This window comes from Marmota monax, unplaced genomic scaffold (genome assembly GCF_021218885.2).
Source record: "Marmota monax isolate L192 unplaced genomic scaffold, Marmota_monax_Labrador192_F-V1.1 WCK01_AAM20220418_F8-fsc00010, whole genome shotgun sequence".
NCBI lineage: Eukaryota > Metazoa > Chordata > Mammalia > Rodentia > Sciuridae > Marmota > Marmota monax.
In genome coordinates, this window is record NW_026692321.1 from 23,898,767 (window position 1) to 23,917,767 (window position 19,001).

Consider the following 19,001-nt stretch of genomic DNA (forward strand, 5'->3'; position numbering starts at 1 on the left):
AACAAAACTTCTGTTGTCATTTGGAATCTGTGAATTTCCAAGCAGGAGGTTAATAATACCTATTAATGAGGAATATTATTTTTTGGTGTGACTGTTACCTTGCTGCTCATAGTACAGGTGAGCTCTAAATTTAGGAGTGGTGTTGTTTGAATAATGACAGATATTTGGTCAGTGCTTTGTGATTAATGTACAGCAAGCATTCTTTATGTATACCTTTTTCATAGTAAAATTGCCTTTTCCTATAAGGTTCTCTTTATAGTATAAAAAAATTGTTCTTTTGGATTAGTGGTCTAATTTTTTATATTACAGAGAGTGGATCTTTCTTACAATTACTATTAGAAGGGAGCTTTGAGGCCATGTTCTTACATTCAGTGACTCAAAATATTTTAAATTCAACAATGATGGCTGAAGAAAAGATTGACAGCTACCTGGAGAAGCAGATAGTTACATTTCTGGATTGCTCAGCAGATTTGGACCAAACAGAAAGGTAGAATTTTTTTTTTAATATTTATTTTTGGTTAGACACAATACCTTTATTTTGTTTATTTATTTATTTTTATGTGGTGTTGAGGATCGCACATGCCAGGCAAGCGCTCTACCGCTGAGCCACAACCCCAGCCCCAGAAAGGTAGAATTTTATTTAAGATTTTCATGGAGAAACAGATTTTGAATAAATATAATAGCACCTTGACATCGTGGGGCACTCATTTTAGCAGTTGTTGATAAGCCTGGACTTGAAGATATACTGAGTTATCTTTATAAGTTGTCTTGTCCAGAAGACCATGCAGAATGAAAAAGTAAAGTGATGTAGTAAATTTTTGAGACCTGCACATAATGGGTTGTTAATTGCTAACCCACTACCCACCGAACTTCCATATGGTTATGTTTGAACAATAAGAAGACCTTAGACCTGTCTCCTTTCAGCAGGTTAACAGTATTGTTATTTCTAGATTACTGAGTGACACTTCTAACTACTTTTATTATGTTTTAGATTGTTATCTTTGAAGAGATCAGAAAACTTAATATTTTTATTATGAAATCTTAGGCTTACTTTCTTCCATTAAAGTTTATGTAATTTTATAGGGTTAAGTATAGTCTACAAGTTACACACTGTGAAATCTAAGCTTTTCAGTAGTCTGTATTTTTCTGTTAGAGATTTGTTAATATGCCTTTTTCTTTTCTCAACTATCTGTGGCATCCACATCAAATTTTAATTATCTTGAAAAATGCATGCTGTTTCATTTTACTTTTTTACATAGGGAATGCCTTTATTTAGTTCTTCAACCAGTAAACCAACTACTGTATTATGTTGTTGAGATTGTAAATATAAGACATAACCCATATCTGTAAGTAGTTCACCCACAAATGTTACTCTAGGTTTTTTGTTTATTTTTCAATGTAATATAATTCCTTTTCATTTTGTTCAGGTTTCCCAATGGTTTATATTTCCTGCAATATCCAATCTTGATTCTTATTTTGCTTTCTGATGTATGTATACCATAGGAGCAGCTTGCCTTGTATCCATTAACTCTCTCTCTCTTTTTCTCTCTCTCTCTTTCTCACACACACACACACACACACACACACACATTATTCACCGGTAGATTAGAATTCTAGCTTGACAAGAGTCACTTCATTTGACTCACTTTTGGGCATTGGAAAATTAAACTATTCTCAATTCACCTTAAGCATTTTTAGTTAGGATGGTTGTATTAAAGCTTTAAGATGTTGTTATACACCTGTTTTTTTTTCTGTTTCCTAACTTCTACATACAGGCAGGCTCTTTTCTCTAGTGCCAGTTATTCCTTATTCTGTTGTCAGTTGAACACCTCCAGAGCTTTATATTCTGGGCTCTTATAGGCTTGTAAGTTTGATTTTTTTTTTTTTCCTCCCTCTCCAGTTAAAGAATTTTCCTTTTGAAAAGGGCCTAAGGCTGGGCGCGGTGGCATAGTAGCTTGGAGGCTGAGACAAAAGCGAGGTGCTAAGCAATTCAGAGAGACCCTGTCTCTAAATAAAATACAAAATAGGGCTGGGGATGTGGTTCAGTGGTCGAGTGCCCCTGAGTTCATTTCCTGGTATCCTTCCCACAAATAAATAAATAAATAAATAGGCCTAGGGACTATGGGAAGAAAAAGGTGACTGCTGTTTCTTTCTCTTCAGAATGAAATTCCAGTATTTCCTGGCTGTTACTTGCTGGATTTCAATGTTTTAATATAGGGTTTGACAAATTATGTCTTCTCGGCCAAAAAACGCCAACAACAACAACAACAAAAAATAAACAAGTGTGTGACATATAGGGCCCCAAATGTTTTATATCTCTCCTTTTATAGAAAATATCTATTTCTATCTTAAAGTGAAACAGCATAAAAAAATAGAGATTTTAGTCAGATTTCTTGAGGTCTTTTCATTCTAGCATTTGGTACAGGATCAGTAAATGTTAGAAAAAACTTTTTATGACCAGTTTTCTTTTGTATAAAGTTAAATTTTCTTACATCTTCTGATAATGTCAGAGCTATTTAAATAGAATATAAGGAAAAGTTACAGGTGTTTGAGTAGGACCTATATCAGCACTGTTGGAAGAATTTTCTGTGGTTCTGGGAATGCTTTGTATCTGCTCTGTCCAATGTGGTAGTTGCTACAATGGTGTACGTACATCAGACAGCAAAAGAAGAATATAGTGGTTATATTTGGCTGTTGAACACTGGAAATATGGAAAGTGCTAAGACCAGTATTTTAAATTTTATTTAATTTTAGTCAATTTAAATTTAAAAGAACCATATGTGGCTCATAGTTATAATGTTGGTTATAACCACGGTTATAATTACAGATGTAAAATTATTTTGTTTCAGAATTGATTTTTAATAGTACTTTAGAGTAGTCTCAACAATTGTTACTGGATATCTTTTTCTTAACACTGAAATGAAATAGCATGTTTGAGATTTTTATGGTGATAGTGGTTCATTTTTTTTCTTTCTTTAATCATCCTTACATGAAGGCAACAGCTGATATTCCTCCTTGGTGTGAGCAGTTTGCAGCTTTTTGTTCAGAGTAACTGGACAGGGCCTCCTACGGACTTGAACCCTCAGGATTTTTTACCATCTACTTTGTTACAGCAGTTCAGTGAGGTATGTTTCTTGAAAATGTCATATTTGTTATTGTTGTGTTATTTATTCATTATAAGCAGGTCTTTCTAAACTGAAGCTAATACTAGATAGGAAAGAAATTTTATGGTTTGTGCAAAACCACTAAGAATTCTATTCATTGATCAGATTTCAAATATTTCTACAAGATCCATTGTTAGTCTCAGACTGCTCTTCAGACACCCTCATTTTACCAAGCTTTATTAATTGCACTTTTATTAGAGCACACACAGCTACACCCATCACTTGGTTATAATATCACAGTTTCAGAAAGATCTTTTCTGGAAAAGCAGCAAATCTGGAAGTCTGTTTAATTTCGTTGCCGGTAAATTTTGCTGCTCTCCCTAAAAATGGCTCCCAGGGGTGGTTTCCTTTCTATTACAAACATTTAAAGTTCCTGGCATATAGGTACTTTATGGTTATAATTATTATCCATCTTTAACAAGAATATTGACCTTCATCGGTAGGTCATCAGTAGAACTTGCAATTTGAGCTCCTCAGGAGATTTTTGAGCGTTCACATCTAGGGCTTGGTGAGTCTGAGGTGATCTACAAAAGAAGTATGGTAACTTCAATTTATCCAGCCACCTTAGTGATCTTAAACATACTGCCAGTTGCTCAGCCTGAAAATAGGGCCCTTTAGCATTCAAAGCTCATGCAGCAAAAGGGACTTACCTGTTTACCGTTACCTGGTTTCTCAGAATTAGAAGTAGTGGAATGCAGCTAGTTAGAAATAGGTGTTAATAATTTGTTGGTAGAATGGAAAGAGAAGTACAAAAGCACACAAGGTCTGAAAACCACAGTAGTTAGCTCTGTCTACTTCAGCTTAGTGAGTCACCATCTTTATTGCCATAGAATCATTGAAATTCATAGTGATGACTCTAAATCATTACTGAAAAGTTAAAGGGTCTTTTGTATCTATGTCTAAAAAGAGAACTTATAATTTTACACTTTATGAAGGTTTTCATCCAGAATTGGAGAAATAACTACCCCAATGATTATGGTGCTTAAAGAGATATGTTTCAATTATCTAGAGGTTTACATATATGGAACAACTCTTTCCTTCTCTTTTGTGTATGAAACAGTTTTGGTTTCTATGGCCTTATAATGTAGGTTTGAAGTCATCATAGTTAAAAATATTTGCTGAGTATTCATGTCTGATGGTTTTTTACTCTCTTAGTGTTAGGGATTGAGCCCAGAGCCTTACGTTTGCTAGGCAAGCACTCTACCATTGAGCCACACCACAGCTCCTGTACTTTTCTTCACATGTGTTTTGCTTTCAAAAATTTAGGAAATACAACGTTAGAAATCCCCGGTTTATGCTTTGTGATAGCATCCCCTGACCTGCTCTCATGAACCATTCTCATGGAATTTTGTATTCATCATTCCATGCCTTTCTTCATGGTTTTAGCACCTATGTATGAATCCCTAGAAATCATGTTTAGTGTTGTCAGTTTTGATCTTTATGTAAATGAAAGCGTATATATTTTTTTTGACTTTTCTTGGTCAATGGTATACTGTGAAATTACACGTTATTCAGTTCTTCTGTTGTATGGTATTCCAATTGTATGAATATACCACCATTTATATATCTACTATGATATCTTATGTTTTTTGTGGTACTGGGGATTAAACCTAGGGACTTGCGCATGCTAGGCTCTGTGTGTATACTCTGATTGTCATATAAGTGGTTTCTATATTTTGCCATTATCATAATGCCATTAAGAGCATATCTTCAGGATATCATTTGCAAGACTTTCAAAGTGTAGCATGCTTTAAAAAATGATAGTGTTTGGCATAAGGCACTTAGCAGTGGAGAAGGCTGTTTTTATTGACCTGTAGGCTATCCTTTGCCACGCTGATGGCTGAGGGGAATCAATATTTCAACACACAAACTCTTTCTAGCACTGAGTTGGAAGTTCTGCTGTCATAGTCTGTTTGGGCTGCTATAATACAATTCTATAAACTGGGGAGTTTATCAACAATAGAAACTCATTTCTCATAGTTACGGAATCTGGACAGTCCACAATCCCTCATGATCTAATCACCACCAAAGGCTCCACCTCCTAGTACCATTACCTTGGGGGTGAGGATTTCAACATGAATATTGGAGGGACATAAACATTTCTGCTATAATGTCTGCTGTGGTATATATATCTCTAAGTGGCGTTTCTCTGCCTTTTAGAGTGTCCACATGTTGACCTTTTCATGGTAGCGCTAGGTTTTTCCAAAAGGTTTTTATTGATTATACTCTTCACCAGTGACCTGAAGATGTTTATCTGGAAGGTAGAGGGAGTTGAAGTTTTAAAAGTGAAGAGTAGCACATCACTCTTTTCTAATTGTCATTTTCCTATACTGATTCATCTTCTTAGTTCTTACAGTATACAAATGTCTGCAAATATACTTTATGGTCATGGAATGTAATCGCTAAAGCAAAGTTCTTTTTCCCTGCCTCTAACTTATGACCTTTGCATTTGTAGGGCTGTTTTCTGACGAGTGGTGCTAAATAGCCCCAGAGGAATAGTACAGAAAATTCATGTATGAACAGTAGGTTAACTCTTATACATAAAGGTTGATCTCATGGTAATCTGGTTTTATATTAAGTTTTTCTCAGGTTTCCAGATGTTTAATTTTTTTCATTGTTATTCTTATGAATGTGTATTTTTATATGTCATCTGCTCTCTTGATTGAGGAATTATTCTTAAGGGAATTGTTAACTTTTGCTTTGTCTGTTTTTATTGAAAATATAAATAATCCTCTTTAAAATGAACCATTTCCCCAAATCTCAGAGCACATTTAGAACTCAGTTGGAATGTCAGTGTTATATCGCAGGTATAAGAAGATTTCTACAGCATTTGACTTTTCTTTGATGATAAAGGAGAAGCACTAGGAAGAAAACTTTATTTGTTTAATCATTCATTCACTCATGAATTTGTTATTTGTCTGACTTGTTCATACCATCTCTGGAGAGTTTTGGATTGAAGTAGGTTTGGTAACCAGACTCTGACTTTGAGTATCAGAGGTAATGATATCATCACTGTCTTGTATAATTTGTATTTGTTGCCCTGTTAAATTGCCAATTTGGGCCTGGGGCTGGAGCTCAGTGGCAGAGCGCTTGCCTGGCATGTGTGAGGCACTGGGTTTGATCCTCAGTACTGCATAAAAATAAATAAATATAATAAAGGCATGCTGTCCATCTATAAGTACAAAAAGAGTTTGCTTATTTTTTATTTACATTTAGGGATTTTAGTTAGAATACACTGATCTAAAATTCTACTAGAATAGGTAGACATATTTCTCATCACAAAGTAAGATAAGGATTCTTTTTCTTTGTGATTCTGGGGGTTGAACCTTGGGCCTCACGCATGCTAGGCAAGCCTTCTACCACTGAGCTAAATCCCCAACCCTTTTTATTTTATTTTGAGAGAGGGTCTCGCTAAGTTGCTGAGGGTGGTGTTGAACTTGCAATCTTTCTGCCTCAGCCTCCTGAGTGGCTGGAATTACAGGCCTGCGCCACTATGCCCAGCCCAGCTTAATTATTTTGAGTCTATTTCCTCACTTGTAAAATGAAGTTTTTTTCTTTTTAATTTCTTCTATCTTTAGACATTAGTAAGCTTTATTTGCAATTTGGTATAGTTATTCATGTTGTCTTTATTCTGCTATTACAATTCTCAGTGATGATGCAAATGGAATGTAGGATTCACCTATAGCTATTTCTTTCTTCCCTATTGAATATTAATCAATATTTAAGATATTCAGTATTTATTTACTATTCCAAATTTTGAATACTGAATTAGATACTGATATTACTTAAACTAGTTTAATCTTTAATAAGGAGTCTATGAAATTGTAGTTTCAGTTATTTTATTATATAATTGATGAAACTGAGGTTTCAGTTAAAAATTTTACTTAAAACACAGTAAGAAACAGGACAGTATCTTTTTTTTTTTTTTTTTGCCGGGGGTTACCAGGGTTTGAACTCAGGGGCACTTGACCACTGAGCCATATCCCTTTCTCTATTTTGTATTTTATTTAGAGACAGGGTCTCATGGAGTTGCTTAGCACCTCACTGTTTGTAAGGCTGGTTATTTTTTTTAATATTTATTTTTTAGTAATAGGTGGACACAATATCTTTATTTTACTTTTTATGTGGTGTTGAGAATTGAACCCAGTGCCCCACGCATGCTAGGTGAGCGATACACCTCTGAGCCACAACCCCAGCCCCCTGAGGCTGGCTTTGAACTTGCGATCCTTCTGCCTCAGTTTCTCAAGCCACTGGGATTACAGGCATGTGCCACCGAGCTCGGCAGGATACTATCTTTTTTTTTTTTGTAGTTGTAGGTGAACAGAATGCCTTTATTTCATTTATTTTTATGTAGTGCTGAGGATGGAACTCAGTGCCTCACACTGCTGAGCTACAGCCCCAGCTCAGGACACTATCTTTTATTTGTGACATTAGAGCCCATTCATAATGGTTAAGCAGTCCTGCTGTTTTGGTGCAGCTTTTAAAATTCTACGGGTCACCTTTTATGAATACAGGTGCTTTGTTCATTGTAAAAGATCTTTATTCAGCAGAAAGTGGATTTTTCAAAGGCATCCTGTTTTTGGAGCCATCTGTTCACTCTGGTTTATGGTTGTATGCCTAATGCCTACTAAGCATTTGATATGTAAGCCCTTGTTGATGGTTTGGTTTGATGGGCTTTGTGGAGTGGAGAAATATTGGTAATGATGTTCACTAGCTAGTGAAGCATAAGCACAACATAGATGTTTAATATAAATCCATTGAAGATGATATTTTGTTGTAGGTAGTCATCATGGCTTCTTCAGTGCTAGCATTTTGTTGAATTCCTGGTTCCTCATTTTAATTTAATTTAAAAAAGGTTTTTTGAAATGGATTCTTGCTATATTGCCCTGATTGGTCTTGAACTTGTGGGTTCATTTGATTCTTCTGCCTCAGCCTCCTAAGTAGCGGGGTCTACTGGCATATGCCACCCCCAGATAATCAAAACTTTTTTTTTTTTTTTTACCCTATTCCTCTAAAGTTTGAGTAGAAGGGCAATTATGTGTAAGGGTAGAATGGATTTGTAGCTCTCTAAGAATATTTGTAGATTATAATTCTGTCTGGTGCCTATTGCTGTGTAATAGGTTAATGTCCTTATTTCAAAGTATAATTAACTGGAAAATCTACATGTTATTGTAAGACCTGGAAAGATGAATAAATTGTTAAACTATGTTACTTTAGCTTTCAAACTTTTTTTCAGGTCAAAGGACTGGATACAGTTATTTTGAGCCTGCTCATTCTAGATGGTGAATCAGTGTACAGCCTCACATCAAAGCCTATACTGCTCCTTATAGCGCGCATTATCCTAGTGAATGTTAGACATAAACTGGCAGCAATTCAGGTAAGCCAAGAAAATGATCTGTAAGATTTATACCCAAGTGTGACTTGGTATTTGGTGTTTGACTTGGGTGATTTATACCCAAGTGTGACTGTGCGTATTAGCATCAGACTTGGGAAGATGCTTTCTACATCTTCGAGGTATTTAGTTTTGAAATAATAATGAAACAATGAAAATATGCAAACATTTTTCTCCTTGTCACTTTCATCTAGCATAAAGTGAGATTATATTGAGCCTCTTTAGGAATTTCTATGCCTTGTGTGTATAAATGCTTTTTCTTAGAAGTATAGGTTTAAAAATGTCATTAATATGTCTTATAAATTTTATCTAAGAATCATGTACAATAGCTAGAATGCAGCAGATCTTATTGCCTTTTGGCTCACATCCTGTCTGGTTTCATTTTTTGGGTTGGATTTGGTAGAATATTTGTTGAATATCTATTATTTGGTTTCTTCAGGTCACATATAAACTAGTGAGGAGAAACACTCATACATGCAGGAAGCTGATGTGCAGTAGGAGGGACAAAAACCACAAGAGAGATACAAAGGTCTTTGGAGGCTTATTGGAGGTTGACAAATAGTGTGGAGTCTCTGTCCCACTGCTCAGCTCTGCTGCATGGAAGTTTGAAGGCAGCAAGCAACAATATGTAAATGGGTGGGCAGAACTGTATTCCAATAAAGGTTTATTCATGGACATTGAAATTCAAATTTCATATACTTTAAATTTGTTGTGAAATATTCTTCTTAAATATTTTCTTTTTATCCTTTTTTTTTTTTTTTTTTTGGTGAAACCAGGAATTGAACTCAGAAGTCCTCTATCACTGAGCCATAACCCCAGCCCTTTATTTTTATTTTATTTTGAAATAGGGTCTTTCTGAATTGCCCAGGGTGGCCTCAAACTTGAGATCCTTCTGCCTTATCCTCTTTAGTTGCTGGGATTACAGGTATGCACCACTATGCTAGGCTTCATGATTTCAAAATGATGCATAAACTATTTTCAGTTCTTAAGCTGTATAAAAACAAGCAGTGGATTGGATTTGGCCTACAGGGTATAACTTGATAACCCTTGCTTTATTTATTGTTGCAGCTTGGTTTGATGCAAACCCTGTATTGAATTTTATGGGAAGTGTCCCAGTTTGTAAGTGTTGGCTGAAGTTTTTAAGAAACATGATATTGGGCTGGAGATATAGCTCAGTTGGTAGAGTACTTGCTTTGCATGCATAAGGCCCTGAGTTCAGTCTCCAGCACCACACACACACAAAAAAGAAACGTGATATTTTAGCCAGGTGCCGTGGCGCACACCTGTAATCCTAGCAGTTTGGGAAGCTGAATCAGGAGAATCATAAATTCAAAGGCAGCCTCAGCAACTCAGCGAGGCCCTAAGCAAATCAGTAAGATCCTGTGTCATAATAAAATACAAAAAAGGGGTGTTGATGTGGCTCGTGGTTAAGCACCTCTGAGTTCAGTTACTGGTATCAAAAAAAAAAAAAAAAAAACCCAACCATGATATTTTATTTTATTTATATTTTAAATTTATTTATATTTTAAATTTAAAAATATATTTATTATATGTTTTTTATTATAAATGTAGATTTTTTTAAAAAAGTTATAATTTTTAAAATTTTAACTGGTTACAGTGGCAAGTGTTCTGTCCTGGCTACTTGGGGAGGTTGAGGCAAGAGAATTGCTTGAGCCCAGGAGTTCAAGAATTAACTGGACAACATAGAGAGACTCTGTTTCCAAACAAAAAGCACCAGAAACACTATTTCTGTAGGCAAAAGTGTAGATGTGGTCTGTACTCTGTAGGGGCTTACTTTCTCAAGCAGTCAAGATCAGACACTAACTTTGTTTTAAATGTATGAGAAATGTATCAGAACCAGAGGATTTGGAATGAATTGTACTAGAAAGGTGTTTAATAGATGGATTTCAACATGTCTTATGAGGCCCCTTTTTTATTTCTTATTGATAGTAGCTTGAATAAATAATTTGCACCGAGTTGATCTGAGTTAAATGGTTTTATAGACTATTACTTTTCTCTAAAAACTGCATCACCAAGATGTGAGGCTGCTAAGTGGCATTATTTTCTTTCTAGTGAAACTATGGTCACTTTTGGATGAGTGAGACAGTTTTGTTGGTCAGAAATTTTCGTCATCAATATGTTAAGCATCATTTGAAAAATAATATGCATATCATCAACAATTTAGAGGAATTAGTAAATATGTATATATATGTATATATATATATATGTATGTATATATATATATATATATATATATATATATATATATATAATCATTGTCTTTCTGTTATTATTATTATTTTTTTCTCCCTGTGGTTCTGAGAATTGAACCTAGGGCTCTCTACTACTGAGCTACATCCCTGGCCCTTTTATTTTTTATTTTGAGACAGGTCTTGCTGATTGTTTAGGGTAGTCTCGCACTTGTGATCCTCCTGCCTCAGCATCCTGAGTAGCTGGGATTGCAAGTATGTCTGGCCTTATGTTAGTTAATTTCTGAATATCCATTTCCTTATTTATGAGACAGAATGAGTTTGCACACATTTGTTGGGTGCCTCTTGAGTACACTACTGCCCTGGCCATCTATGAGCTTCTTCACTAGTGTGACTTCTCAATCAGGGCTATGATTGAGAAATTATTTGAAATAAGATTTCTGGTTTTCTTTTTTATTAATGCCTGATTTTTTTATTAAGCAACTTTTGGCAAATAGAAAAGGGTCATTATATTTTCTAGTAGAAAAATCAGCTGTGCTTTCTATATTTGTTTTACACTTTCCTCCTCCTTATGATAATTTTGGGTTAAGAGTTAATGTTTATAGATCTGATGTTTAAGAGTTTAGCATCTTAGGTCATATGTTTTCTTAAAAGGCCAATCTTTTTGACTTGGATGCATGCATCTAAATTCCCATAGCTAAAAAAGGGAAGACTTTGCTGCCAAAGATGACTCACTTGTTGCTGACAGCTGATACAGGACAGATAATTGAAATGTAGACTGACTTCATTAGCCTTAGTGATGGGAAAAAGAAGGAAAACAAAGCGACACCTTAGGGAACTTAATTAAAAATGATTTGAAACTCTTTGTATTAGATAATTCCACCTTTCCTTAAATGGGCTGAAGAACAGCATAAATAATTAGAAAGAATTTTATCATCGAGTTAAAATTCATTTATGGTTGCATCATTGTCATTGATGCAATTGTGCTGGGTAGCCATTTAGGAGGGAACCCTTTAGTCATGAAATTAAGTTCCAAGGTAAAAAATACTTTTGGGCCCTGCATGGTGGCTCACGCCTGTAATACCAGCTACTCAGTAGGCTGAAGCAAGAGGATTGAAAGCTTAAGGCCAGCCTGGGCAACTTAATGAGACCCTGTGTCTAGCTAAGTGAGGATCTAGGTCAGTGGCAGAGTACCACTGAGTTCAATCCCTATTACCACAAAAACAAAACAACATCCTCCCCCAAACCTATTATAACTTGACATATATATACACATAGAGACATGCACACATAGAGGAAGGTCTAGAAGAAAATAAACTTTCTCATGGATTTTTCTAGGGAAAGAGTATGGCATTAGGCAATGCAGGTATATTTCTATACTGGCTTTGTTAATTGTTTTTTGCTCTTCTTCTTTTTTTTCCTAATAAGGATATATTTATTTTTTCTTTCTTTTTTTTTTTTTTTTTTTTGGTGCTAGGAATTGAACATACGGTCTTGTACAAGCTAAGTAAGTGCTCTACCACTGAGCTACATTCCTAGTCCTTAATAAGGATGAATTGATTTTGTAAGAACAAGCATGAGAAAATATAAGAAAAATCTGCTATGTGCTTCTTCTGTGCATTAGTCAAGTCACTGTATACAATGCAGTCTGATTCAGATATAAGTTATACACTTAAAAAACCAGTGCTGTGCAATGTGGTACCGACTTCTAGGACCAGCATTGAGGTTCAGAGAGGCAGGAGATCAGGAGAAGGATTCATGAAGAGGTTTCACAAGGGCGTGGAAGGGATCTTCCCAGTTTTGGTGAATATCTGAATCCACAGTATTTTTTTACTGTAGGGTTGTGCAAAATACATTACTTTAAGGAAGATGCAAAGGTGAGTAAGACTTGATTTCTAATCTTGTTGGATAGATAGTGAATGGCATTGAAACTAAGGATGACTTACATAAATACAGTGGAATGTGTTTGTAAAGGGAGGCAAATGATGTGTTGGAAGTTCAGGTTATGGAATGATCACACCTTCTGGGGGTTCTTGTAGGAGGCATCCTGCAGTTGGAATGTCTGTTGTTGTGGTGGCAGAGTGCCACAGAAGAGCAGGATGCTGACACAGCCATTTTTTTCTTAATTTTAATTTTTTTTTAAAAGAGAGAGAGAGAATTTTTTTAATATTTATTTTTTAGTTATTGGCGGACACAACATGTTTATTTGTATGTGGTGCTGAGGATCGAACCCGGGCCGCATGCATGCCAGGTGAGCACGCTACCACTTGAGCCACATCCCCAGCCCCTTGATTTTAATTTTTAAATTTTTTGTGGCACTGCCTTGGGCATGCTAGACAAGTGCTCTACAACTGAACTACATTCCCCAGCACATTTTATTTTGTGTTTTGAGACAGGATCTTGCTAAGTTGGTTAGACTGGCCTTGAGTTTGTGATCTTCCTGCTTCAGACTCCTGAGTAGGTGGGATTATGGGCATATGCCACCACACCTGGCTACAACAGACATATTTTAAAGCAGGAGATGGTAATTATGAAATAGCTTCAAGAAGCCCAAGTGAGTAGGAAAAAAAATCACAGCATTTAAGAGAATGGAAATGAGGTATTTTCTTAATGAAAAACACTAGAAGTGTTTTTTGATATTGAAAACTTAGCAGAGGGTGGGTAAACTTACTGAAGAATAAATTTCATGCATGTAAAAAAATTCTAAAAAATTAGTCTCAATTAATGTAAAAGTTTTTTGTTTTTTTTTCCCCCTAAAGTGTCCTTTTATTTCAGCTTACCTGTTTTTTCTAGAGTTTGCCATGGTGGGCTCTGAGATGTGTGAATATCCATCAGCAGTTGCTTGAGGAGCGTTCACCTCAGCTTTTTGCTCTTGCTGAAAACTGTATTGATCAAGGTACGTAGTGGATTATTGTTTGATATGGATATGTAGCTCCATTCTAATTTCTTGGCAAGATATTCCTTGTTAGTTTATTCTTTGACAGGTAAGAATGAGTTTTTGTTTGAAGTTGTTTCTTTTCCTGTATTTTTTCTGGATATGAAATATTGTAAATTATTAGGTGGTATAATATAGAATTCCTTTTGATCTTTTAAATTTAAAAATGATAAGTCACTTCCATTTGTATTATCTACTTGGAAAGGTGATTTGCTCTATATAGGTCACTGTGATTTCTTAAAGGTATTTTAATATTTTCCTTTGTGTTTTAATAAGTTTCTTTGAAAGCAAATGTAAACTTCCTTTATTTTTTTAAAAGCCTAGCTAACTTGAGTTGGAGTAAATTGTGCTATATTACCCAGAGTAGGAAATTATTTATCTTGTTATCCTATTGAGAACAAGGAACAAGGCTAAATTTTTGTTTTGATAGAAAATACATTTTCTGAGAATAATGTGAGTAGGAAGGCAGTTTTACATTTTTGTCTTATTATTTTTTTGGTAATATATAATGTTAAATGGAAAAATGCCTAAAACAAATGAAAAGTTTACCACATGATTGTAAACCAAACAAATATCAATGTTGTAGATACCTTTCATACCCTCTAGGGAAGCACTTTGAAAAAGAAGAGAATCTTGGGTTCCTTCACCCTTGGGCTTTTAGAGTGATATTTCTTGGCAAAAGTTGCCAAAAAAAAGAACAGATTCTCTCATGTTGAAGGAGTATTTGAACAAAAATTAACTTGGACTTGGTAAAGAATTACTGAGTTACAGGGACGGGATTTAATTTTAGCTCTCTCTGATTCCAAACCCCTTACTCCTTTCCCATCACAGGAGTATAGAATGAATGGGTATTCGTGTGAGTACGTCTGTTTAAGAGATGGGGGAGTGGTGGTTAGTATCACTTTCTGTGGAGAAGTAGTGATTTTTTACTTGACAGAGGGAGCATATTCATGAAAGTATATGTCACACATACTTACATGTATAATTGCAAGAAGTTCCTGGAAGGGATCTTTTTTCTGGGATCTGTTTTTTCAGGAGTAACCCATTAGCAACAAGGCAGCCCAGAAGCAGGGGGAGGACTACAGCTTGTATGGTAACATTGCTGAGCTACACATGATTGGTTGAACTTGCTTCCCCAACTTTATTTTATTCTTGAACAAAAATACATTAACATATACTAATCTTAGATAAAAATGAACATCTATACATAATTCAAAAAAGAGAAAATAAGGAAAATATTATTCAACCAGTATATTTGATTCATTGATGTTGTTTTCTATTGATATTCATTGTTAATTTTCATCGATATTGTTTCCCTGTCTCTTGAACCCCTTCCTCTTTTTTTTTTTTCCTTTGGTACTGGAGATTGAACCACAGGATCCACTTTACCACCGAGCTACATCTCACATCTTTATATTTTATTTTGAGATAGGGTCTTGTTAAGCTGATCAGGCTGGCCTCTAACTTCTTATCCTTCTGCCTCAGCCTCTTGAGTGGCTGGGGTTACAGGCATGCCACCATGCCCAGCTGTTATTGGTATTCTTGATTCATTTTGACTGGAGAAAAATGAAATATCAATGTAGTTTTGATGTGTATTTTCCTAATTATTAAGGATGTTGAACATTTTATTTGTGTATATTTGTTGGCCATTTGTATTTCTTTTGAGAAATGTCTGTTTAGTTCATGTGTGTGTTTATTGATTGGGTTATTTGTTTTTATGGTGTTGTTTTTTGAGTTCTTTATATTTTCTGGATCAATGCCCTTCAGAAGAGTAGCTGGCAAAAATCTCTCATTCTGTAGGTTCTCTCTTAATACTACTCTTGTTTCCTTGATTGTGCAGAAGCTTTTTAATTTGATACCATCCCACGGATTGATTTTTGGCTTTATTTCTTGGACTTTAGAAGACTTACAAATAGGGTTGAGGCCTGTGCTGTTACTTTGACCTGTGTTTTCTTCCAGTAGTTGTAAAGTTCCTGGTCTAATTTCCAGGAGTTTCATCTATTTTGAGTTGACTTTTGTGCAGAGTGGGAGAGAGGGATCTAATGTCATTCTTCAGCACATGGATATCCAGTTTTCCCAGCATCATTTGTTAAAAAGGCTGTCTTTCTTCAAGGTATGTTTTGGCTCCTTTGTAGAGTATCAAATGACTATATTTGTGTGGGTTAGTCTCTGTATTTTTATTCTATTCTATTGCTCTTCATGTCTGTTTTCATGTTGTTTTTGTTACTCTAGCTCTATAGTATAATTTGAGATCAGGTATTGTGATGCCTCCAGCATTGCTTTGCTTGCTCAGAATTACTTTGGTTCATCAGGGTCTTTTTTTTTTTTTTTTAATCTTCTTAGTTGTAGATGGACACTTTATTTTACTTACTTGTTTTTTATGTAGTACTGAGGATCAAACTTGGTGCCTCACATGTGCTAGGCAAGCAGTCTTCCACTGAGCCACAACCCCAGCCCTCATCAGGGTCTTTTATTCTTCCAAGTGAATTTTGGAATTGGTTTTTCTAGTTCTAAGAAAAATGTCATTGGCTTTTATTTATTTATTTATTTTTTAAATAATTTTTATTGTTTAATTTTCGGCGGACACAACATCTTTGTTGGTATGTGGTGCTGAGGATCGAACCCGGGATGCACGCATGCCAGGCGAGCGCGCTACCGCTTGAGCCACACCCCCAGCCCGGCTTTTATTTTTTAATTGACTCTTTTTAGTTATATATAAGGATTCATTATGATATAATTATAAAAGTATGGAATATAATTTGCTCTAATTCAGTCCTCAGTACTTTCTCTCCCCTCCTCCCTCCTCCTGTTTCCTTTCCTCTACTCTACTGATCTTTCTGCTATTTACTGATATAAGTAATCATTGTTATTTTGAGGGGGACTGCATTGAGTCTGTAGATCATTTTTGGTAAATATGACCATTTTAATAATATTAATTCTATCCATTCAAGAACATGGGAGGTCTTTTCATCTTCTGACTTTATATTCTTTCAAGATTTTACGTACTACAAGGCTGTGGAATAAGCATGGCAATGGTAGATCATTTAAACATTGTATTTGAAAAAAATTGTTCCTGGGACTTACTGTTGTTTTATTATATGTAAGGAACTTAATATTTTTCTATATGATATTTCTTAAATAATAACTGGAAAACAACTGATCTTTTCCTGCAGAAAGACTTTGACTTAATACTTTTGGATTATGAATGATATTTATGAGCAAATTTAGTCTACTGAACCATGCATATTTCCACTAAGGCTGTAGGCCACTTTAGAGTTGTGAGCTTCTTAAGGACTGAAATTTTAAAAAATTGCTTCTCTTAGCATAGTGCCTATAAAAAAGTAAATATTTGCTACATATTTATTGAATAATAACGGGTAATATTTATTGAGTCTGATGTGCAATATTTAGGGAGAAGTTGGAGAATTTCCTCTAAGGAGCAATGTTGGTACCTAGAAATATTTGTCCTCCATTTCAATAGCAGTTTCTGTCTAACTTCTGAAGTTGGGTTTTTCAAAAAGTCAAATATTTTAGAAATTATGAGAAAATTGATCCTGTAGAGATACGTATGGAGCTGAATCTTGCTTAGGTGGGCATTCTCTTCAAAATGAAAAATGAAGTAGTACTTGGAGAAATTTTGGATTGGATATTCCTATTGCAGACACATTGTTTTCCTCAGTACAATGAAAACAGGGTAGAATGTTTTATCCCAAACATGCTATTAAATATTTTTGAAATGAAGTGATATACATTCCATAAACAAACTAAGTGTGAGGGGACAAGCTTCTCGTTCATGAAATTAGGTGAATTTTTGAAAGCCAAGAATGAATTGAATGTCCATAGTAGTAATGGGAAGCAAATTAGATTTTTTAGAGGTTAAGGAAATCATTTGGAAGGATATGGCATAAGAATTCAATCCATTATTTAATTTTATAAAGAGGTAGTTATATAATACTGCATAGGATATTATTTAATTAGCTCTGCTTCATTGTACCTGTATGGAAATTGGTTGTTGAAAAAAAGCAAGGTGTAACTGGGAGGTTTTTCTTTTTCTTTCTTTCTTTTTTTTAAAGGAAATCACATGGTGCAATTACTGTATATATAAAATATTACGTTCTTTCCATATTATGCCAAGTTATATTTGCGTACATGAACACATCTTTCCCATATCTCAGTGACTAATCTTTATAATAATGACACATATTAAAAAATAAAAGAAGGCTGGATTGACTCAGTGGTAGAGTACTTGCCTAGCATGTGTGAAGCACTGGGTTCGATTCTCAGCACTGCATATAAATAAATTAATAAAATAAAGGTGTCAACAACTAAAAAAGAAACTTATTTATTTATTATTGTTTTTAGTTGTTGATGGACACAATCTCTTCCATTTTATTTATTTACTTTTATGTGATGCTGAGTTCAAACCCAGGGTTTCACATGTGCTAGGCGAGCACTCTACCACTGAGCTACCACCCAAGCCCTAAAAAAGAAAAAAAAAAAAAGTAAAAGAAAAACTTCATCCTTATGCATCTTTCTTTTAATTTCTTTTTTCTTTTGCTACTGAGGATTGAACACAGGGTGCTTTACCACTGAGTTACATCCCCAGCCTTTTTTATTTTTTATTTTGAGATAGTTTCAATAAGTTGCTTGAGGCCTTGCTAAGTTGCTGAGGCTGGCCTCAAACTTGTGATCCTTCTGCCTCAGCCTCCTGAGTCTCAAGGATTACAGATATGTGCCACCATACCTGGCACATATTTTTCTTTTTAAAAGGTAGGAACCAGATGGTATGTAATTTTATTCTTAGATTTAAAATTAAGTTTTAAAACAGAAATAGTTAACCAAGATATCTGGAAAATATGACTCTATGTGACTCATTCCCCAAGTGGCCTCAGTTCTCTTCTGCAATATATTTCAGCATATCATTTGCTTTGCCTTGTGACTAAGAATTTTTTTTTATGTGGCTGTTCTAGGCTAATCAACAACATTTTTTATTTTATCTAGTCATAAATTGGTGACTAGACATAATTAGACATTCTGGCTATGTCTAACTAGGTCTGTAGATATTATTAAACTATGATATTTCATAAACAATTTTATTTTAAAAATGTTTTGTTCTGGGATTTGACCCAAATATTGACCAAATAGTCATAACTGAAATACTATTCGAGATCCATTATATTTGAAATGTTACCCTTGAAGGGTCATCAAAAAGTTGGCAGGGTTTTTTTCAGTGTATGAAACATATGCAAAAGATTTTATAAACAACTGTGAGCTTTAAATTTTTGTCCAGGAAGGTTATA

At 34.8% G+C, this 19,001-nt stretch overlaps 1 protein-coding gene across 3 annotated transcripts in view; it reads left to right on the plus strand.

The window, feature by feature from the left end:
• The window catches only part of Ttc27 (tetratricopeptide repeat domain 27), a 168,012-nt gene that overhangs the window by 1,289 nt on the left and 147,722 nt on the right, over positions 1 to 19,001 (plus strand). For all 3 annotated transcript variants that reach the window (XM_046441613.1, XM_058578456.1, XM_058578455.1), the window contains 4 exons: positions 310 to 487; positions 2,996 to 3,125; positions 8,401 to 8,541; positions 13,560 to 13,662. In XM_046441613.1, coding sequence (XP_046297569.1) covers positions 310 to 487; positions 2,996 to 3,125; positions 8,401 to 8,541; positions 13,560 to 13,662 — 552 coding nt within the window. The remainder of the gene's footprint in view (positions 1 to 309; positions 488 to 2,995; positions 3,126 to 8,400; positions 8,542 to 13,559; positions 13,663 to 19,001) is intronic.